The 24,026-nt window shown below is 37.3% G+C and overlaps 1 protein-coding gene across 7 annotated transcripts in view; it reads right to left on the bottom strand.

Moving 5' to 3' along the window:
- The window catches only part of LOC116169900 (teneurin-a), a 310,461-nt gene that overhangs the window by 9,158 nt on the left and 277,277 nt on the right, over positions 1–24,026 (bottom strand). For 6 of the 7 annotated variants that reach the window (XM_031486097.1, XM_031486100.1, XM_031486104.1 and 3 more), the window contains 9 exons: positions 19,322–19,602; positions 18,880–18,999; positions 17,994–18,827; positions 17,537–17,941; positions 17,188–17,373; positions 16,863–17,009; positions 10,885–11,092; positions 9,849–9,875; positions 8,312–8,431 (listed from right to left, as the gene is read on the bottom strand). In XM_031486097.1, coding sequence (XP_031341957.1) covers positions 8,312–8,431; positions 9,849–9,875; positions 10,885–11,092; positions 16,863–17,009; positions 17,188–17,373; positions 17,537–17,941; positions 17,994–18,827; positions 18,880–18,999; positions 19,322–19,602 — 2,328 coding nt within the window. The remainder of the gene's footprint in view (positions 1–8,311; positions 8,432–9,848; positions 9,876–10,884; positions 11,093–16,862; positions 17,010–17,187; positions 17,374–17,536; positions 17,942–17,993; positions 18,828–18,879; positions 19,000–19,321; positions 19,603–24,026) is intronic. The other variant, XM_031486099.1, reaches the window with a different exon arrangement.

Below are 24,026 nucleotides of genomic sequence, written 5' to 3'. Positions count from 1 at the left end.
GCGTGTTTCTTTAAACTTAACGACTTTAACAATTAAAACTACCTATTTGGCTATTTCATTAGTATAGGGACAGTTTACGTTGTACACACGCAAAGTTTTACCAGCAAGACGAAGTTAGAAAATTTCCCACCCCGTTTTCTATTATCAGAATCCCTAAATTGGACACCCTTGCCTTTTAACGCACACAAAGGGAAATTGCGTTACTACATTTGTCCATCAACTTCGCTCTTAGCACAGGGACTATCCATGGTTTTACATGGATAACGTTCAACACATTAGAGACAAGGTGCTTTGTTTTAAGGGTCTAAATACCCTCTCAAACCCCAGCGCCGAGGCGTTGGGCCGTCACCCCAAAAACTCCCCCAAATGGGTAATATTGAAATCCAGACTCTGTTTGGAATATTTTATTGTTCTGGAGTAATGAAGAGGAAAGGAGTATTAACCAAATAATTTTTTGATAAATACAGTGGCGTACCAATATTTCGGGCAACAATGCCAGCAACACAATTTCGAGTTTTAGTAAATTGTCTCCGGTTCGATATAAAGACACCAGAGCTCAAAGAAGAGAGACAGACAAACTTGTAATATTCCAAGAAGTGTTTGAAAGATTCATAACAAAATGAAGACCCCATATGTACCCTCGCAATACACTACAATTGATGAACAGTTGGTTGCATTCCGAGGCAAATGTCCGTTAAAATTGTACATACCTTCAAAACCCGATAAATATGGAATTAAAATTGTGTTGTGATGCTGAAGTTTATAGGTATACGCAAGGACTCCACACCTCGTGGTATTCCTGCATCCCAGTATTATTGCGAGAAACTTACCTCTTGGTTTCAAGGAACTAACAGTAATTTGACAATGGATAACTTGTTCACATCTATAGAGACGGCTAAAATTCCTTCAGACAAGAAGATTACCATCGTTGGTACCATGAGGCGAAACAAAAAAGAAATTCCTTCATTATTTTTGAAGCACATGGACAGGCAAATAAATTGCTCTATGTTTTGCTATAGTGAACAAATTACACTTTTATGATATTGTCCCCCAAAATTGAAAAGAAAGGGAATGGTTTCAACAATTCCTCAAACAGGTGATGAACCAAATACCACTGAGCTACATTTGCTAAATATTGTGGGGTATAACTCGATGATCTTTTTAAGTGGTTCTGATGCGCCGGAAAAAGAAATTGTTCCCAACAGAAGGGCTTACTTGAAAAAACTGACACATGATTTGATCTCAAATGGAATGTCGTTTGGAATGTCCGACTTTGAGGCGTGAACTTCCAGAAACTATTTGTCATGTATTAAAAATATCCAATACAATACCAACAAGACTGGCTACTACCTACTATTGATAGATGCACTGATGCACATTCTGTCCTAGAAGCGAAATCGAAAAACCAGGTACAGCTGTGCTATACCGGGTGGTGTCTAGCGCGACGCAGCATAGGGATTTCAATGGTAATTTCGTTATAGTCAATTACTAGCTCCCCTAATTATTTTAGAGCAAAAGTCTAAATAAGTTTTTTTTAGAGAAAAAAATAAAAAGGTTCATTTTACAATAAATCAGATATGCCTTGGAATTACCTAAAAAAATAGCGATCATGTTTCATTATTTGCCTTTGACCTATATATTAAGTTTATACTTGTTTATAAATTAGTTAAAGAACTGCAAGTGCAATAACGTTCAAAATGTCCGTCAAAACCATCAGGAAAACGACAATACATTCAACGTTTTGGCTGCAGTAGCGGAAAATCTGAATATAAGTTTAGGAACAAATCTGCTTCAAATCAGTTTTTTTTCTTCGATTATGGAGGTACTCTGATTCTCTCTGATAAACAAATTATATCTGATGCAGATGCAGCATACATTCTCTAAAAAAACATTACCCAATTGCCGCTTTTTCTTGCATCGGATAGTTGTAACAGAATTAAATATGAAAATCGTTCGACGTCAAACAACAATAACTTAGATGCGATGCGCTTGTAGTTTGTTAAAAGATTCCAAAGCATCACTGATTTATAAAAATTTAATTTTTTATTTTGTCGATTTCTACGGTTTTGAAAAATGGAAAATTATAACTAAAAGTATGAACAGATGCAGTATTTTTTTCTCTAAAAAAAAACTTATTTAGACTTTTGCCCTAAAATAATTAGGGGAGCTAGTAATTGACTATAAAGAAATTACCATTGAAATCCCTATGCTGCGTTGCGCTAGGCACCACCCTGTATGTAAAAAATGCATTTGTCTACGGCACCAAAAGAAAATATGCCTAACTTGAGAATGATGATAAAATAAAATATTGTTGTGAAACATACGTTCTACCCTTCATGATATTCTAATTATTAAGGAGGTAGAGGTCCGGTGTTTCTCTTTTACATCCTTTCTTAAATATTATATCAAAACAATACAATATGATCGACTATGCCTTATGTACAGGGCGATTCATTGAAGGCGTTAAGAGGCTCTATTAGACTTCTTCAAATGTTTTCACTCCATGAGTTTTTATTGTCCTGTATAGCCTTTGAGCATGTAACAGACCTTCATGTCCTTTTGAGAATTTTAGATATGTTTATGGGTCATTAAAGTTATTTAATTTTCGTTAAGCAGAATTTTCTGTAGTGCTTTTACATTAAAATGGATGCACGTGGCTAAAGTTGATAAAATTCGCCTTGAAACCTACACAATACGTTTACCTTATGAGGGTTTCTTACAAATTTATATAAATTCATTGACAGGACCTACAGAGCTGGCTTTAATGTTATCAGGTCTTGAGTCGTGTAGTTAGCTAGTAGGTAGCAAGTTCGTGACAACAAACCTGCCAAGTACGGTAAAGCTGGTCCCCTTGAGCTCTGTAGCTACTTTCAATAAATTTATATGAATTTTCAACGTTGTGAACTCATTTTTGAATCATCCTGTACATTCCTTTGCAAATATTTTTCGTCAAATATACCTATAATATAGTGGGATGACCGTTTTTCCAAGAGCGAGTAGTACGAGGCATGTTTTTTAAGTAAGGGCCGTTTTGAAAATTCCCTTCGATCTCACACGAAGGAAATTGATGCAACTTTTGTTTTTCAAATGCAACGCCTATTTGTGTTGCACGAGCTTCAGTCATATTGTTAGATTCGCCGTTGAATGTTAATGAAAGTGCGAAACCATGTCCAATAATTAGGAGGAGTATGGTTGGTAGAAATTAATTCATTTTATCGAGACCTTATTAGAGTACCATGAGGGATAAAACCAGTTCCCCTACCTCCGTATTTTGATAAGGGGGGAGAAAGAAGGGCGTTAGTTGGTGGAGAACAGTCCTTTCGTCGAGAATCCCATAAAAGATAAAATCCACTTCTTTTATCTGCACTTCAAACAGCTATCTGTTACTGAGTGTTATTACACAGGCATATCCACTATCTTTAAATTCTTAAACCAACGGCTTATGCTTTTTCTGGTTAGTGGTTCAATACCGAATTGGTTCTTGCTGTACTTGTGCTCCACAGTAGCCATCGCACTCACAACTGACAGCGCATCTATAGATTAAAAAAAGGCGTTTGAAAGTTCATTTTTTTCGTTGATAGAATGTTCATTTTAAATTTGTACCAATTTTTAAAGTTGGATCCATCATTTAGAGTAACCCTTTCAAGTTTCATTCGAAAGGCTTCAGTAAGTTCTTTAAATTGGATACCTATGTAATTTATGGCATGTGTAATTTAAGCCTGATCTATTTCTTGGTGTAAATATTTTGCGACAGAAAAATAAACTATGGAAATTATTGGTAATAGTAGTGTTAGGTACATTGATCAGTCAATCTTAGATAACTTACTACCTATATTAAACTCACCTCAATAGTTTGTTTATGGAAATCTCCAACGCTTTCTATGTTGTTCTAGGTTTACCCAGAACCCTGAACATAAATTTTAGTATAATGTCAATTAAGTCTTTTAAGAGGCATTGGCAAAATTTCCAAAATAGTGCATTTATGGTGTCGAAATCATAATTATCTTAATTCCTTCTAATACAATTTTGAAATGAACCACCACAAATGTTGGAAAAGGTTCAGTTAACAACTTACTTAAAATTAATAATTGATCGGGTGGTTTTTATTTCGTTATAGGATGCCTCTGAAGTTTACGTGGAAACACAGAAAAGCGCCCTTTTTTACAAGGTGCAATTAAACGGGCACCAGAAAAATAAAATATTGAAATTATTGGAAATGGTAGTAGTTTTAAATTAATAATCCCAAAAAAGCCAACTCCAAAATTTGTTTATGGAAATCTCCAACGCTTTCTAGAGTATTCGTGTGAAATGCCATTCAAATCTGTTGAACTGTTATTTTTATTAAGGCTCAAATTTAGGGCTACATACTTTGAACGCCCGCGCCGACAGTAAATTAGTGCATTTGCACCCTTGATAATTACAGCACGAACTGTGATATCCTCATACGGCTTTCACTCAACGTATGACTATCCAGGGGAACATATTTGACGGCGATTTTTATTTGTTTCTCTTCACTAAAGTGATAAATCCCCACCACACACAACAAATGACATTCGAGTGTATAGGGTGGTTCAAATTCGGGGTAACGGTAAGAGATGCAGTGTAGCTTAACTGGGGGCAAGTTGTCTCTATTTGTGGCTAAAAAACCGCATTTGAGATTTTAGAAAAATCTTTGGAAATAGATGAGATATCACCGACTAGGGAATGCAATCCCGCAGCAAAATCTCAATCCCGGTATTTGCGGGATCGTTAGATGTTAATCCCGCGGGATCCCGGTATTTGCGGGATCCCGCAAAATTTTAAATAAATTGGCAAATAAGCAATTTTGTGGTTAACTTCTGTATTAAAATAAATCGCTAATTATCACAATGTTCAACAACAAAGTAGATACCTTTATCCTAACTTAGAACTCAAAAAAATCACCTGTAAAGCACAAAAAAGTGAACTTCTAAAGTAATAATTTGTCCGTTATGCGTTTCATTAACAAAGCAAACAGAGTTGCCCCCTTGGTCCACAAATTCCTCAGTCCCGCAAATCCCGCGGGATCCCGCTCCTATTATATGCGGGATTAATCCCGCAAAAATGCTGCGGGATCCCGGTATTTCGGGATCCCGCGATCTCGGTATTGCATTCCCTATCACCGACCAAGCCAAAATGTCAAATTTCGTTTTCACTTTTAATGATCATACCTATATTAATATAATGTATACTAATGACAAGGCGTCGACAAGTTTCTTTTTCAAGACTGTGACCGATGTAGCAAATATTTCGATCTTCGTGTTGAAGTTATTAAAGTATCAAGTGTTGTCAAGTATGGTGATCAAATTAAACAACAATAGTAAAAGATGCGATCGAACTACGGTAAAATACAATGATTTTAGTGCTATCACTATCACGTTGTTAAAGTCTTTACAGTGACGACGAATAAGGCATAGCATCTTGCTTGCTTTCGATATAATGTAGTCATAATGACGTTGGAAGTTCAATTTCGAATCCAGAATGATTTCACTGATTTTAGTATTACCAGTCGTTCACCACGCAGATGGTAATTTAGTACCAACGGCACATGTTTCTTGGAAAAGCAAATAACGTAACATTTGTTGATATTCAATTGCAGCTACCCATTTTTCCAATTGTACCAGATCATGTAGCATCATGAACGTTCTTAATTAGCCTCAAGATTTTTAGGTCATCAGCAAAAAGGAAGTGATCTGATGATAGAACTGACGATATATCATTTCTGAATGTTAAAAAAAGTGAAGGGCCAAGATGAGTTCCTTGAGGTACCGCAGAAGTTACATGAAATTGTTTCGATTTTGTTTTGATAACAATTTTGAAATTTACGCCCACAGAGAAAACTTTCTATACATTTCAGCGCGTTTTCACCGATGCCGTATTTGTTCAGCTTACATAGTAGTAAATCATGGTTTACCTTGTCTGACTTCAAAAACCAACCAACATTGCTTAGGTTACAATCGCCCAAGAGGACGAGTTGTGTATTTCGATTTTGCTTGAATAGTTTTTATATGAGCTTTTTATTTAGACACTTTAATCAGAACTGGGTGAACCCTGTGCATACGCCGTTTTAAAGATATGAACAAATGGTAATTATTAAGCTTAAACTTTTAAACAATCAATACGTTTTTACTGTACACAATTTTTGGAGGTATCTCAAAACTGTGGTTCATTTTGTTTATGTTTTTTGGGTGAAAATTTTCTCCACGGATTTATTCATCATTTTTGCACGAATCAATTTCAAGAGAATTTGTTTAGCGTGATTCGTGAAACCAACGAAAATAAAATTGCCGTCAATTATGATAAAAACCGTATGCTGCTATCATGCCCCGTTTCCCTTTTATTAAGGGCGTATTCTTTTAGATGCGCCTCCCTGTATAGGCAAGCGCTGTGTACAATTTCTATAGAATCTTTAGTTTTTTAAAATTTATTGTGAATAAGGTTAAGGGAAGAAAAGATGGCATTCTTTTTGAATTTCGTGCTGCATTAACCTAGATTTCTTCTTTTATGGAGATGTTAGAAATAAAGACAATATTAGTTATACCATTACCACTCCAGAGCCAGGCCACGGTTTAACTTTTGCGTGTGCATGAATATAATTTTAATAATAACTACAATTACTTATCTACACGAAAATATTCTAAATGTAGTGAATTATTAATTAGTGTTGTTTTATTATCTTTGCCTATGTATAAATTATATTCGTGATTTTTGTGTGTTTCTTTATAAATTCGAATCTGTTATCTTCTGATTTACTTGTTACATACAGGATGCATTAACAGGAGAGGGTTGTTTAAATGTTGGCCAAGTTGCGCATTTTAATGATAATATGTCAAAAACGAAATAAAACCAGGTGTCAAATTCTTGACAGAGCAGCTTTGTAGCTGAAATCAAAATCGCGTTTCACTTGCTTTTTATTTGTTTGTGCATATTACGACAGTCTTACCTCCTTTGTGCCTAATGTACATTTCCATAATATAATTCCAAAGAAATCACAAGAACCGTTTGCCCAAAAGGGATACTTCAGTTTTTTAATTTTGACATTTGCTCCGTTTTTTAAAAATAAAACCTAGCACAATTTTTTTAGGTTGTACACATAAAGATAGTGTCTTTCATTTCCGTATGCCTAATATTCAAAATTTGAATAAAATCTCGGAAAGTTTTCAACGTACGTATAGGTACTTACATATACATATAAACACAGTAACAAATTTTTCTCTAAAAGTTGTTTAAAATGATGTAAAACGTTGACGTATGATGAAATTTTGACACGTTCAAGAAACGGTGATTGCAATAGCTACCTAGGCTAGGAAGCTTGAAATTCCCCTTATTTCCGGATAATATAAAAAAAAACTAAAACACAATTTCGTTTTTATCTTTTACGGTTATATTATTGATTATTTGGAAAAACCTTATTTTTCCACATTTTAGATAGGTACCAACATCGAATGTATTTTTTAAAATACAAACCTGGATTTTTAAATTTTTTCAAATATCTTATATATTTTTATAAATTGCCTTTTTCAAATTATTCAGCATTAAAATATTCAACTTTTCGTCCATTGAACCTCTACCTCTATCTTTCTCCCAAGATAGTAATGCTAGCTAATGCATCGAATTTATAACACACTGTATATTAAATTGTTTTTTCTTATAACATCAAGGTATCCGAGGGATATTACTTTTGATCGTTACATTAGGTACATTAAACGAGAAGCACGCTGAGTGCAAGAATGCTTAAAATCTACTTTGCTTATAACGTGATGAATGAAATTAACAATGCTAACTGTAAGTCTCCGGCCTAGGTATCTTAGACTGAAAACCAAAACAAAATCAAAAAAATCTGCAAACGTACAGTGAGAGAAAATGATTGATTACCTTAATTCGGTGATTATTAACATATTTTTGTTAATCAGTGTTGCTACTAAGAAAGTTGTAGATTTGAATCGAATTTTGCGGTAAAGTTACCCTGCATACCTTTCTAGATGCACCAAACCATCGATAAAATCACTATAACACCATGTAAGGGAATTTACGATTCATTTTGCAAGAATTTGTCGCTGTCTCCATGTTGTAATCATTGGGGCATTAAAATATGTAGCGATCTAAATCAGTCGGCTGTTCAAAGAAATTCGTTTCATCCCTTTCAGTTTATTGTTTGCTATACGAACATACTTAGAAAAGGAAACGGTTTAAATACCTAAGGAATAAGGATTACCTAAAGAGCACGCTCTGATCAAAATGCTCCTTTTAGTATTTCAATTACTACAATGTCACCATAATAAAAAGGACTTACCATCCACCTGGCCTAGTTAGGGTAAATCCAAATCGCGATTCTCTGTCAACAGAAACTCGTATGCCTACAATTCCTAACCCTTGAGGCGTAATGACTTGTCCTCTCATGACAGCAACACGACTGTTAACACATTTCCGTTACCAATTTTTACAAATATCACAAAAACATTAAACAATTACATCCGTACACAATGAAAATATACAAATAGACATAGAAAACCGCATTTCAAACTTTCATTGTGAACGGAATGAAATATGTAATAAGCTTTTATATATAGTATGCTTTAATCTTAATTGATTTTTATTGGTTAGTGAAATCTGACCTATCAGATTGAAGCTGGAAATATTAAGTACGTGATCCAATAGCTCAGTAACGACATGCACTTCTCTGCATTGATCCAAAGCAGTAATATGTATTTAAGCTAATTTTGTTGCAAACATGTTGCAGTACCACGATCTCGATCAGAGACCTGTATTTTTTCAACATGTTTGCAGCAAACAACAAAATGTGCAAGCATTATGTATTCTACTTCTTCATGAACTTAATTCGATAGAAATCTTAACATCGAGATCGTTTATAAAAACATCAAGTTCGAGGTATTGTTACTTTCTAACTATTACGTGTTGCAATGAATTATTTCTATTAAATAATTCTTAAGGTCTTTGTGAATGCGTCTAGGCGCCACCGATGTATTAAAAGTAAGTTTTCTAAAAGGCCCGCGTTACATTAAGAAAAACCCCAAGTACTATCGTGCACGTAATCAAAGCCGAAATAATTCATTACACCTGACGCCATGGTGAAGTGTATTGTGTCGGTCAAAATGCAACGATGCAAAAGGGCCAGGTTAAAGGTAGATTGAGGACAGGTTGCACAAAGGTTAAGGGTCAGCTGAGAATGACACGTAGACAAAGGAAGGAACATCGGCCGAGCCGTCATTATATCCATTGTTACTTGTTTTTTGTAGAACGTGTACAATGTTGTTTCTTTGATGTAGCAACTCGAATTTGTAGTATTTCTTTTTGTCTCAGACTAAAACAGATGGATAATTTACATGTCCTAAAAACTGCAATAGTTCCAAATTATTGGCCATGGCCGTTCGAGGCTTTCGTTTCTAGCGGAACTAATTGAACTCGAAACTAATTTAACTAATTTAGATTGTGAAAGTTTGGTAGCCACTGCAGCTTGTAAAACATTTAATGTGATTAAGAGTTGTAATGAGACGCTAGGAAACTATGAACCATGAGATGATACGTACGGACACATGAAATAGCGACAGAAATAGCAGATACATTCGCCGCAACCAAAAGTCAAATATGGCCAGCTACAAGTACTAATATTATTTGAATGAAAGCGCAAGTTTTTATTTGACGTAGGTACTTGTAAGTGGCCCGGGATGAATACAAAGCATGGTAAAAGAAAAAGGACGTAAATGGTGGACGAACATAAAGAACGGACGAACATAAGGGAGCGCAGGCTACAGGCAGCACACGGACATACGAACAGACAGACAAGAACATGGGGAGATGCTGCCACTTACCGCGGTGTAAAGGAATTCCAGAACTCGCTACAAGTGAAGGTTGCAGCAGCGACATAGGGGACACAGAAGACAGGACAATTACTAATCACACGGCAATACTTTACATGCACACACCATTATGTCATTTGACTGTGATACGTTTAAAAATATTGGTGTGTGTATGCGAATGTACTACGTAAGCGAGGTGCCTTGGCAACGTTAACGGTAAAGTTTAAGGTTGCGGGGGCACACAGGTAATGATACATTTGTAGTGACAGACAATCAAATAGACAAACTCTCTATCTTCCACGCGCTCGCTCAGTTGAGCTACAATCAATAATAATAACAAAACACAATATGACGAAACACAAAACTTAACAAACATTGTACTTTTAGCTACAGACAATGACAGACACAAGTTAGCAAGATCTACTAGCAACAAACAGACATAAAGACGGACGGACCGAACGAGCGCAGCATGAGTCTTCTATAAAGCAGGTATGAAGTGAAACAACATCGGCTGCTCAACTTGTGTCCACCACCATCATGATACATACCTATCAGTCTACTAAATGAGTAAATAAAACAGTTACTAAAAAGATTCTCGGCGATGTTTGTTACGCTACATAATGGACTTTTTACGAGTCCGACTTCTGAGCGACTCGGGCTTCTGAGACGGGTAGACGCACACAGAGGTTTTAGACAAGACACAGTGATTTCCCATTGGCGCTGCGACTCCCGATGCCCATCGATATAATAGTGGTAGTTAAAATTGCACGCACGCGTTACTTGAGGGAATTCCACCCTTGTTTAAAACAAATACTACTCGCATGAGGGAGCACAGCGCCCGGGGGGAGGAAAGGCCGGGTGGGACGGGGCCCGCAGGGGTGTGCGGTGCCCGAGCAAAGCAGCCGGGCCGGCCCTAGCGGTCTCCGCTTATAATAACGTGCAGAGCTTGATCCGGTGAGGCCGCGCTGTCTGCGTGTCTACGGCCCTCGTGGGGCTGTACTTAAGCTCTACACTCGATAGACAAAAAAACTAAAACTATCGCACTTACCTCTCGGTGTATTCGTCCATATGCGCGTAGGATTGAACCGAATTTTCCTCTATTAAAAATTTCACCCTTTGATAAAAAGAGGCGGTTACTGAAGGAGGTTGCTTCCGTAAGAGCACTTCTACCGGATCGTTACTAGATAAACACATTATGTGGTCCGTGCAACTTGCATGTGTGCAACACTCGCTGTCGGAGCAATCGATCATACCATCTAAAATACGTTGAAGTCAATTTTGTTACATTATAGGGGCGCACTAAATTAAAATAGATATACCTGACATATTAATCCCTCAACTGTTTGAATTAAAAAGAACCTAATTATTTCAGTGCGAAAGCATATTTGCGTATGTTCCCATTATGAGGGTTGAAAAGTTCATGCCAAGTGTGTCATTCTTTCTGATGATGGATTTCAATTAATTTTTACATTTTCGTCTCATTCTACGAGCTCTAAATTTGTTCACAACTTTTTATTAATAATAACAATTTTGTTTCTCAAATTGCAACTTCGAGTCGAGTCCTTCGGCTTTACTCTATCCGAAGATCAACCTAAATTTGTTTTGGTGCTTCTCCAAACCGAAATTGGTAACAAATACAGATTTTTAATATTATACGTATTCAGAGGGTCGAAACTGTGATTACTGAGTTTGCTGCCATGATTAATTCAAGAAGGTTAGGTATCTGAAATCACCAAGTAATTTCAAGTTGTTTGTTACAAAACTCGAGACTGAAATTTACTACCTTTTGAGGTTACAAAGCAAACCGTTTCAGAAATCGCAAGTTCTTTACAAAGTATTTCAAGTGCTGTAGAAATGCCTTTCTAAAGTATTAGAAGATCTGTTAGAGCCTTTTCTAGATCTGGTTTTTTACCAGGCCCTAAAATATCCTCGAAAGGCGCTAGGAAAGGTTTAGTGTAAAAGATCTTTTCCAAAATCCCTTAAGGAAATCATGGCCAGAAGATTAATCTAAGGCATTCCAAGGCCTAAAGCTTTCTAGGATGTTTCCATAGCTTTTTATTGTCTTCTTTTAGCACCTCAAAACCAGAACAAACATGAGCTTTACAAGCCAAACCTTTTATATCACCTTACTGCTGCTCCACAAAGGGTGCGTAAAAGTCATAGTAGTCCAAAGGTGCTAAAAAGTGCTTAAAGAGAGTCTTGAATGCTTACGAAAGTCGTTGGAACGCTATGAATGGAAATAAAAACTCAAGAGTCGTAGGTCTCTAGCACTTTACCAGAACTACTTAAGCTCTTTCCAGAGATTTTCAAGCATTTCATAGAACCGCATGCACGTGTAGCTCTGAGCAGGTTCGAGAAGCGCTGAAGTGACTCTCGAAAGCTTTCCAATGCTAAAAAACCGCTTATTTATTTTTATTTAGGTTTTATAGACAATTCTGAAAAGGTTCTATGGAACGTGTCTCGAAAGGACTTACGCAGTTCAGGCAAAAGTTTCAAAATTTCTAATAAGAATTTACAAAATACTAAAATGCTCGGGGAAGATCAATACTCTGTAGAGTAGAGACAGTTTTTAGAATTTCTGGGTTTTAGCACTCGAAGGGTTTTGCAGAGTCGTCCATCCTTTCTCAGTACTTTCCCGGTTTTTCTTTGTAGAGATTTCGAAGTCCTGCGTTTAGGGTCGCCTATCAATGAAAAGATGAAAGTCCTTATGTAATATCTATGCTTTTCAGTGGCAATGGTCTAGAAAGCTTTGGAAAACTTCCTATGGCCTATGGCTATTGCCTATTAAAAAGCTCTGAAAAATGCTTTAGAAGACCATAATGTCTAGACGATATCTGAGAAGTTGAGGGGATAAACGGGGATTTGAATCCTGGATTCAAACTCAACGCGGCGGGTACTCCTACACAAAAGAATTCGTAATTAGAATTAATGATTTAATTTAAGAAGGATTCGAAACGAATCTTTCTAGGCTATATTAGTCTGAATTTCTGTGAACGAAGGACTTTGAGGATAGGAGGCTTTCGACATTCTTTCCAGAATGTTTTGCATAGAACTGTACAGCTTTTCTAGTGCAATAGAAGGAGAACTAGAAGTCTTTCCATCACGACCGCTATCATTTAAACAGAACTCGCAACGAACCTGTTTAGGATCGTTTGAAAAGGATATTAGAATGCTTTTTAAAGCTCTATTAAGAACATGAAAAACAGACTGGAGAACGCTAGAAGGCTTTGGAAGTCTTGTAAGTATTCTCCGTAGCAATGGAAAGTTTTTAAGTATGATTTTCACAGTACACAAATCTTCGTATCTTCGTATTCAATTTGAAAACTTACCATCCCCCATGTCTTAGTAAACAAACGAGATATTTAAAAAAATCAAAATCCGTTTCGGTAATTCGGAGGGGGAATCACAATCACATAGTTGGCGACGCACCCCCTCCAACCCCCTGCGCCCAGCCACCACAACTTTTAAATCTTAAATAGCGACCCCCCATGTGTGATACGTCGTTGGAAAGCTCTGAAAAAATGATTTCCAACTTTCGAATGGAACGATATCATTATTATATGATATTATCAAATAAGATGCAAAGGTGAAGATATCAGTGAAAATCGCATTTTGATATCTGTCTCATGAACAGAGATATGACGAGAATACGCACATTCACAAATTTAAATTGTAGTATTCGTCCAAGTTGGCTTTGAAACAAAAGAAACACACGGCAAAAAAAGTACTCGGCAGAGATACGTCTTTGTATGGAAAATAGTGCCAGACACATTGAATATTTCAAATCTAATTTTTAGTTTTTTGAACTTTTATTATTTAATTTATATTTTAATAATTTACTTGTTGTCCATAATTTAAAAACTTGTATCGAGTGTTAATTTTAATTATCTATTTTAATTATCTCTTGTTACGTGTTCTTATGTTTCAAAGCCAACTTGGATGAATATAAATATTGCAATTTAAATTCATGAATGTTCGTATTTTCACTATATCTCTGCTTAAAAAACGGCTTCTACCACTCATCACATTTACTAAAAAGACAATTCATGTAAAATATGATTACACAAAGAGAGGTCTTTCCAATAAGACCAATTATGTAAAAATTGGTTAACCTAAACCGAAGTTGCATTCAATTCCTCCCCCACCTTTCACTTTTTATGAGGGAGAGCAGTATGTACTGCATCAAAATGATGAAAAATTCATACAAGATTGCGATGCATGTATTTTTTATGCATGTTTGTTGGGTATATTTTGGGAAAAAATTATTTTTCTGTTTGATCAAGAATTTCTCCCCCTCTAGCGGCAAACCTAAAACTTGAAAATGCATTATTTGCAAATTTAAATATAAATAAGTTATGAAGCATGACAACAGAAATAATCCCAATTTCTAAAATATCTTATTCTAAACCAGAAAAATTACAAAAGTCCTCGTATGTGCATCGATGAGACTTCAGCGCATTTTTGGCGTGACGGATCAGTATTGCATTAGCAATCAGTATTTTATCAGAAAATTTTAATTATAAAATAAGGTATATGCAAACATATATTTCTTTATTAATTTTCACGAACTCTAATAATAATTGGACGATGGTATGAACAGTACGACTCGTAAACCGAACAATCAACAGTGTAGTTGACCATTTTGCCAAAAACTCCGTCAATTATTGTTCCGCCATTCGTTGTCACTGTTCGGGGAGAGATGATCACTATATTGAATTTCTCTTGAAGAAATTTCTCTACCCGATTTCCGACAGTTAATGGGAAATTAAAGTCTCCCATAATCAAGACGTCTTCAGTTGCCTCAATGAAATCCCCGATCTCCGATAACGCTGCAATCAACAAGTTGTTGCCTTTACTAGGAGCATCAGTGGTTCAAATTTCAAAGAAATATCTCCATAAATAAGAAAGTTGGCATTGCGCAGTCACTGCGCATGCCTACACATAATTTTTACTATTTGCGAAATGTTTGCCTTTACTAGAAGCATCTGTGGTTCAAATTTCAAAGAAATATCTCCATAAATAGGAAAGTTGGCATTGCGCAGGGACTGCGCATGCGCACACATAATTTTTAGTATGTGCGCAATATTTGCCTTTACTAGAACCATGTGTGGTTAAAATTTCAAAGAAAAATCTCAGTAAATAGGAAAGTTCGCATTGCGCAGTCACTGCGCATGTCTACACTTAATTTTTACTATTTGCGAAATGTTTGCCTTTACTAGAAGCATCTGTGGTTAAAATTTCAAAGAAAAATCTCAGTAAATAGGAAAGTTCGCATTGCGCAGTCACTGCGCATGTCTACATAATTTCTACTATGTGTGAAATGTTTGCCTTTACTAGAAGCATCTGTGGTTAAAATTTCAAAGAAATATCTCCATAAATAAGAAAGTTGGCAATGCGCAGTCTGAAATGGGCAAATATAGACCATAGCAGCTATCAATTAGCGAAAACCCGAAGTCTCTAGGTGTCCCAGGGGCCGAGATCTCGATGGAACGGACGGACGGACGGACAGACGGAAACACGAGCACATAAGCGTTACCTCAACTTCGTTGTGGTACGCTAAAAACCGCTCAGACCTGGATACGATATTTTTAACCAAAATTATACCACAAACTGTAAAACTCATCACCGTGTTATGATTTTGATTAGTTTTCACCTTGAAGCAGTTATCCTAGATAAGTCATATTAGTGACCGTAGTTAGGCAATGCCAAAAGTATATTTTATAAAAAAGCCATTCCTCTACGTCAATCGGATCGGCTTAAAATCGACATACGCACGGACAAGTTTTCAAGCGGCGTTAGTTATTTCGCAAATTCTAATTAAACGCAACCACTACGGGCTTAATGAATGTCCATTGCGCCAATAACTCGACAAGATAGAGATAATGCAAAAAACCGGACCTCTCTACGATGTCTAGATCAAAAGTTTTTCAATCCGCCCAGCCAGCCAGCCAGCCGGACAAAGTGAAATGATAAGCTCCTTTTTGTTACCAAAAATGCGCTAAAAAATAGTGGAAACCGTCAGAAGCAGAACCAGATTATTAATTTGGATACGGAAACTGAAATAGAACATCGCTACTGATAACCTGGAAGTCAGCTGTCCGCATTTGCACGATAGTAGCTTTTTGTAAAAATGTAACATTTAGTTCTTTTTTCCACAGTTTTTAAACCTGCATTCAACTATAAACTGAGCTTTAGGAGTGTACTTAATTTATTATATATTTTAGAGCCTAGAAGTGTCCTTGTCCTCTCGGGTTCAACGAGACTCCGGTCTCCGACTTTCTATTTGGTAAACGGGGGAGGCGAATTTTTGTAATTCGATTGGATTCGACTCGATCGATTCTAGGCTTCAGTTTAGAGGAAAATGCTTTAAACTAGAATGTGATATACATTGAAAGTAAAATCCGTAAATATTTTGGACGGAATTTACTCGCTATGGCTGTATTGTTTTGAAAACAGAGTTTGCTTTTCAGTTCGCAAAATTGTTACCTTTAAAAAGCAGAATTGGTTTTGTTAATTCCAAATTGGAAGTTTGGTTGAATCGAATGTTTATAAATGTTGTTGTAACATCGAGACCTAATTTAACATTAACAGTACGAAGTGGCTTGAATTTGGCAGTTACCGTACACATCCTAGACCCCTCCAGGGAAACATGACTAGGAGGAGTGTGTAAACTTGGTCATTTCTTCTACAGGTGCAATGAAGTGGAGATGGCAAACGCAGTGATAGATAAATTGTAACTACACTGCAGGGAGTTACGAAAGCGCCTCGCAAATTTAGAACACTTACCATAAGATGGGGGAAGGCAGTTTTAACCCAAAATTATCTTCAAACAGTTAATTGATTTGCAGCATTTGCATAATAGCCCTAATTTAATTTGCATTCTTATGTTAATTAGTAATATTACTTCTCTTTAGAGCTCAAAATATTCGAGATAAGGTTTATGGATTATAAAGCAATTAAAATTTCCCTAAGTTGCTATTACACTAATTAAGAAGATTATAAAACGAAGGAAGTTTCTTTTCTTACCGTGGTCGTTATCGGTGTCATCATTGCAAGTCATTTCTAATGGAATACTACAGTCGGATCCTGCCCAGCCGTCGATGCAAACGCAAAGATAAGATCCTTCCTCCATTGTACACTGTCCATGTCGGGAACATCCATTTTCGCAGCCCGCTATTGAAGAAACCATTTAAAAGTCAAATTTTTCGTTTAAATTTAAAATAGATTTGTAGTTTACTTCTAAACCGATTTGTAACTTTGGGAAAGAAGCGCGCTAAATTAAATGAAAACTTTCCTTCCTTATAAGGCATGGATGTTGAATTACAAAAGTTCGAGTTGGAAAGTTACTCACGTAGTGTGCAGTGACGGCCATTCCATCCCTGCGAACAGACACACGTGCCGTTTCGGCATTGTCCATGCTCTTGGCAGCGAGTATCACAAGGAAGCTGATCGCAGCGGGCTCCCGTCCAGCCAATGTCGCAACGACATTTTCCGGCGTCGCAAATACCGTGGAGACCACAATCCAAACTGCAGAGAGCTGTAAGCACAAAAAAGTTGACAAATTGCACGTTTATCGAGTGGAAACATCGTCGTTAACGTTATTAGAGGGCATTGGCATTGACGCAAATTGTAACTCGGTTATTGATTTTATGGTTAGGTAAACGTTCAGTTAGCGCAAATTACATTATTGATTGGTATACCTTGAGAACAATCAGGTCCTGTCCAGTGCCTGTTACAAATACATTTTGCGGTTTCCAAGTCGTAAACACCATGATCGGAACAACTAGGAAGACATTTGTGCACTTGTTCGTCTATTAAGTTACATTTATCCCCTTTCCATCCAGCTTTACAGTAGCATTGTCCGTGAACGCAGGCACCGTGATTGGAACATGTCGGATCTTGACAGTCACGTTCGTCGCACGCCTCGCCCTTCCAACCGGACTTACACTGACATGTACCTCTAATACACTGTCCATGTCCCGAGCAATCAGCAATTCTACAGTCAGATTCGGGTATATCACATTCCGGCCCTTTCCAACCTTCTTCGCAGTGACACAGTCCGCCACCGTACTGACCGTGTGCCGAACAAAGTACAGGGCACACACCTGCAGTTTGGTAAATTTGCATACTAAAACCCTAGTTATCGTAGGTACTCACTTTTCGAACAGTCGATCCCCTGAAAGCCGTCTATGCAATCGCACTTTCCCAGGTAGCAGGATCCTCGCCCAGAACAGTCGTTAGGACAAGTTGTGCTGACGCCCTCGGCCTCGGAAATGATAAGGGATACGCTGTGCGGCTGTAGTTCATCGTTATAAACAGAGAGAAACCAGCGGCCCGTGTCCAAGTATTGTAGAAGGCTTACGTTTACTAGCATCGATTCAAGCTCAGTTTCTCGTTTAGAAATAACATGCTCATCAAGCTCAAGACCTAAATCGACGGTGGGATGTGGAAGGTCCGTAGATAACTCCTTGGCGTAATCAATTTTTATAGTATGAGGCACGTAGAAAGGCCCCTTAGGCTCTGAATCAGCCAGAATTTTTCTAGTGCCTTCGTACGTATTAGAAATGCTATCGAGGACGTCAGTTTTATGATATTTCGGTGTAAATTTTAAATCGTGCTTGAGATAACGCTCAACGACAGCCTCACGGGTGTCTCTCTTCCGAAGTCTATGATCAACCCTGCCGCCCTTAACAAACTCGACGAAATCATATTGAGTTACGCTAGGTGCAACGTTCCTTCGCCCATAAACGGCGAAATTAGCCCCCCAAGGTAAAGTAAAATTAAATCGGATAAACGCCGGCTGCTTATTCCTGAATTCGGAGTTCCAAAATTGATAAGGTGGAATTGTAGCCGTGTGAAATGTGTTCAGCTCTCTTACTTCGAGTAAAGGTGGCCACTGAGGTTGGGGTTGACTCTGTTGTTGCGCTTGTTGTAAGGAAATATGCTGTGTTGTTACGCTCGAATGCTCCGACGTACTCGTGGGTAACGATTCTAAAATTTAATGTGTATAATTTACATCGCGCTTCGCACGAATAAGAAATACCTTCCGTCGGCAGTTGCGTCGAAACAGAATTTTGTGTCATTTGGTCGTGTGTCACATCTTTCACGTCTTGAACTAATATGCAATTTGATGGATCCATATTTGGTTTCATGGAACTAACGGCTGTAACAAAAGCCATCTCATTAAGGGAAATTGTCAATGGCCGGACAGTGTTTAATTAGGGGGTAAGCGAGTGCGCGCGTCCCCTGCAAACATGTTAATTATCGAGCTTTTGAGAATATCGAACTTTAACTTCATCAGCGAAAGGAAAACAGAAAAGTATTATAGGCGAAGGGCGGGCTGTTCGACCCTAGCGATTTATTGTGGCTCCACGACATGCCATTCTAATAAGGAAATGCCCCGGCCGCTAAATGTTCCGTATCGACTGGGGGAATTACGAAAACTTGCATGCTTATACACCCCATTAATTATAAAAATGTCTTACCTGCAAAATAGGCTAACATGGCAGTAAGGACAACGGCGATTAAAATAAGAACAATACTGAAGCATTTCCACGTACATCGATTCTGACATCTTTTATCTATATGAAACCTGGACGGGGAGTACGGTGAATAGTGAGGTGGATGCGACGTGGGTGCCGGCCGTAGTGGAAATACGGGCATCACCAGCGGAGACTGCTGCTGACAATGTGATCCTCCCTGTAACGAGTTGCCACTGGCCGGAATCTGTTGGGATAACTGGGTTTGCTGAAGCCCAGCGGCAAGTCTGTAACAAACGGAAAAGGAATTTGATTTTTCGGAACCGTTTCTGTTTATGTTTATTTTCAGTTTTACCTCAACCCTCCGGCGTCAAAATGAATTACAAATTACAAAGAATTGAGTAGGATGGTTTGCGTTTTCAGTTTATAATCTAAATTGTACATTTTTATATTTGGTGACGTTAAAGTTTTACATATTTCGTGCTGAAGCTAAATAAAAATAAAATAGAATTTTGAGCGGTGAATAAACTTGAAAACCATAACTAGGGCGTAAAAATAATTAAAACATGTTGCTTATACCTTTATCACTGTTAATGACTTCACCTTTGAAAAATATTTTTTTGGGTTCACGACGCTGAATTAACAACGTTCGCTCTGCTGTTAAATTTTTATACAGTCGAACCCAAACACACGATTGAAGTTGACATACAATCACTAATTTGTAAGAACTTTGTTCCATTACCCATTTAAAGGTCGTCAATAAGTACCTTCTGCTGAGCAAAATGCCCGTAATTCGTAATCATTGACAAATTGGTGCATCTCAAAGTTGTTCCTGGGCTAATTATAATTTTTGGTAGTTTCATGTGAATAGCAGACAGAGATGGATTTAACTAAAATTTAACCGACACCGTACGTCCGTTGCTGGCTGACTGGCTGGCAGCAAATGCGGACCCGTAGAAGAACACTTACTGAAAGACGAGGAGTGTACATGTACCTTACCGGGGCCGTGTAATTAACAAGTTTAGGGACGGGGCTATATGATCTGAGGTGACATCTGGGCGCCATCCACAAGCGTGTTATACTAACGTGGCGATTTTTAAGTTTTTTTAGATCTTCTACAATTTTGGTCCGATTGTTTTGAAATTGGTGTCGTCGGAAAGATCTTGTAAACGCGCACAACTCCTGCATAGAATGTTGTATTTTTTTTTACTAGGGGCGAAATTAACCACCTTTTGCAAGGCGACTTCGGGCGCCCAAAAGGTATCCTCCGCTGCGAATTTTGTCACGCGGTTTAAAGTTTTTTAAAGTTCGAATCACAGTATTTCTTTCTCATATCGCCAATAGAAGCTCGAGTTATGATAAGTGAAAATTGAATAGATACTATTTCGTGGAGGGTTTTTAGCGAAATTTACCAAAATGCAAATTGTGGGTGAACGACGTCGGAAACGGGTACCGACGAAGGGAATCTGGTTGCCCCCGACAAGATGGTACTGATGGTGGAGATAAACTTCAAACGCGAATTGAGGGTGAATGGGGGGTCGGAAACGAGTACCGACAAAGGGTAAGTGGTTACCCCTGTCACTTATTTGATTTTTGCCGGAATTCTATTTTACCTCCAGATTTTTATCAGAATTCTGTTTTAAAAAAATAAAATATTAGAAACTGACGCTACCTCGCGGTCAATCTTATAATAATATATTTTATTCAAGTACAAGATTTCTAGACAAAAGCTCAGTTGCCACTCAAAATTGGCAGTGTTTTGCGCTAATTTGTGTGGTTCGAGAAAATGTTGGGGGCCCGACTAAATGTTAGGACACCAACTTGTTCTTAGAGAAATGGGGGATACTCGCCCTTGTTTTGCAGTGATATGGGCACTCATTTTGTGTGTCTTGATTTCTGGAGAAATTTGAAGTAACCGTAACCGTAACAGTAACCTCCATACGCTCAATGGTATGAAACCCTAGACTAGACCATAGATTAAATTATGCCTATTTTGTATTTATTTTTGCAATCACCAATGTTTGTATTTGATTCTGAGACGATAAAATTTGTGGCTGCCCCTTTTGTCTTGAAGCAATTTAAAAACCAACTTCTGGTTTTGTTTCCTTTTTATCCCTAAATTTATCGATTTATTCAGTTCGAAAAAATGGTGTCCCAATTAAGTTCTAAAATTTGGAATGTGTAATTTTGTATCCTCCTAGTCATCTTGAAATGAATACGTTTGTGCCAGCTGGAGGGATTATACTACTTTAGAGTTTCTGATTTGAAACAAGAACAATTAGGTTACATCTAGGTAATTGCTTCATCTAGCTTAGAAACCCATTTTGGAAAGGATAGAATCATTCAACTAAGTCTAAGCTTTCAAATATGATGTAAAATGATGTAAACCTGCAAAATCTGCAAAAGTACACTATAGAATAGAAAAAGATACCAAACAGTACCAAAGTAGGCCAGAAAATTCCAAAGCATACTACGGAAGATACCAGAGAAATCTTTCAGGTTGTGTAAAGTTCTCATTACAAGTTGGCTTACTGGATCCTAAACGGAGGCACTAGAGCAAATCTGATATCCACGAGAAACAAAATTTTCTAAAAAAAGAAAACATCATTATGAAGCTGCAAGAAAAAGATACTTTGAACTATAATGGGTGTATAATATTTCCCTTAGTTTCATAATTTTCAAGACGCATAATTAAAAAATCGAGATAAATGCAAGGAAACTATTATTAAATAAGACCTTTGAAACTTCATAATTTCAAATTAATAAAAATTTTCCACTAGTTGTAGTACGGCAAAATTAAGTTTCTTTTAAAAGTCAGTAAAATAACTAACATCACGCAATTGTTCTTTTATTAAGAAAAACGTAGACAAGGATTCGTTCAGGTGTAATTAATTTTAAATGTAAAAAGCACATTTTATACTAAAATAACTCAATGTATTCCTAGAACCCTGCTCTATTAAAACGATATTACATTACATTTTGTTGCAAAAAGAAATGAACCTGTTTCTTTCTGGATTTCTTTTGATGCAAATTAGCGATGGCTCTCGACTTAGTTGGATATTATTAAGAATAGGTACCTACCTATAGTTTCAAAGAATGGAGAAGTGAGCTGACAGTAGTTTTTGTGCAACTCGTCCACCCTGATACACGTGGATAGATTCTTTATTAGTGACACCGTTGGGTCACGCCTCTCTGTCTCTGGCATACACTTGAACCTTTTCGGTTGAAACTTTGCACAGTTGGCCTATATGCCACATGTAACAAGCCTGTTGAAAATGGGCCAAATCCAATGACCCGTGGGGTCACGGCTCTCTGTCCCTGGCAAACGTTTGAACCGATTCAGTTCAAAATTTGCACAGTTGACCTATATGCCACATGTAACAAGCCTGTTGAAAATGGGCAAAATCCAATGACTCCGTAGGGTCAAACCGAGATGCTCTGCGGCTATTTTTACATCCGCTTTATGGGTTTATTTTTCTTTTTCTAGTAAATAGTTGTCACTATCAGGACAACACCAGCCAATTCCAAAGCTACACCTGTAGAGTAGGTTTTATTTTCTTGGTACAAGAAGGGTTTTTTTTCATTTGTTATAGATAAAAGCCATTTTGCCTGTGTTTTCATTGTCTTAAGTGCACTCATGGTTCCCAATATTCAGCTCTGAAGGAAATATAGAGGAGCAGGGTATCGCCTATGAAAATACCTCGATAAATACAAAATTGCAAAAGCAACGTAGGTAAACGGTGAATGAAAAGTAGAAAACATGCTTCTCCCCTGTATTAAAAGAGAACCCATATCCATCAAATAAAACAAACTTTCTAAGACTCCACAGTGGGATCTCGTCTTCCATACGAACGAACGGATTGATAAAAAGTGTGCTTCTAGTACTTGACTCAGGAGCACTTTGTAGTGGGTGTAGTTTTGCAGTTACCTGTAAGTTTTACCCAGGGAAAGTACGGGTATAAATCACGTCACGGTTATCTTTACTCTACGGAAATGGCATACGTCGATTCAATAAAAATTTATACGAATTCTGCAGGTATTTATTAAATTTGCTTTAGAATCCTGAAATTTTCGCCCAACGAATTGTTAATTTTGCATTCTTCCTTACATATCGAGAGATTAAAATCAAACAATTCCGGCATTAACCGCAAAAATTTTGGATACAACATTAGGAGTATATTTTCAAAAAGAAGCTCTCGATATTTCAATAACGTGCATTCTGGAAGGATCATCACCAACTTCTTGCATGTATTTATATTGGCGTGTAAACTTTCTAAAATGGAAGCAGTTCATATGATACCGTCACTAGAGATCGCGAAATTTGATTTTCCACATACTTGGCGAAATAAGTTCACGCGAATCGATAATTTATATCAAACCGTAGGTGTTAGAATTTAGAAAACGAGCTCCGAAACCTTCCCCGTATTTTATAAACAATTACCGTGATCCCCATCTTAAGCGTATAAAACTTGTAGGTAGTGAAGGGGAACCGCGAAAAAAACGATATCATAAATCACCGATCTTTTTACTTATGCTGCATTTCGCAAATCTTTTGTGCGAAGAGATATCTGGGGGGTTGTAGGCGGATACGTGCATGCTTTATACGGCTATGCGCTAATTTCGCTTCATCGAATTTCGGATAATAAACTATTTTTAAATCCGCGGCTGCAATTCATTTCCAGTTGCGGGTGGCACGCGATAACATAGATTT

This window comes from Photinus pyralis, unplaced genomic scaffold (assembly GCF_008802855.1).
Source record: "Photinus pyralis isolate 1611_PpyrPB1 unplaced genomic scaffold, Ppyr1.3 Ppyr1.4_LG4, whole genome shotgun sequence".
NCBI lineage: Eukaryota > Metazoa > Arthropoda > Insecta > Coleoptera > Lampyridae > Photinus > Photinus pyralis.
The sequence above is the reverse complement of the archived record's forward strand: the minus strand, read 5'-3'. Positions and strand labels throughout refer to the sequence as shown.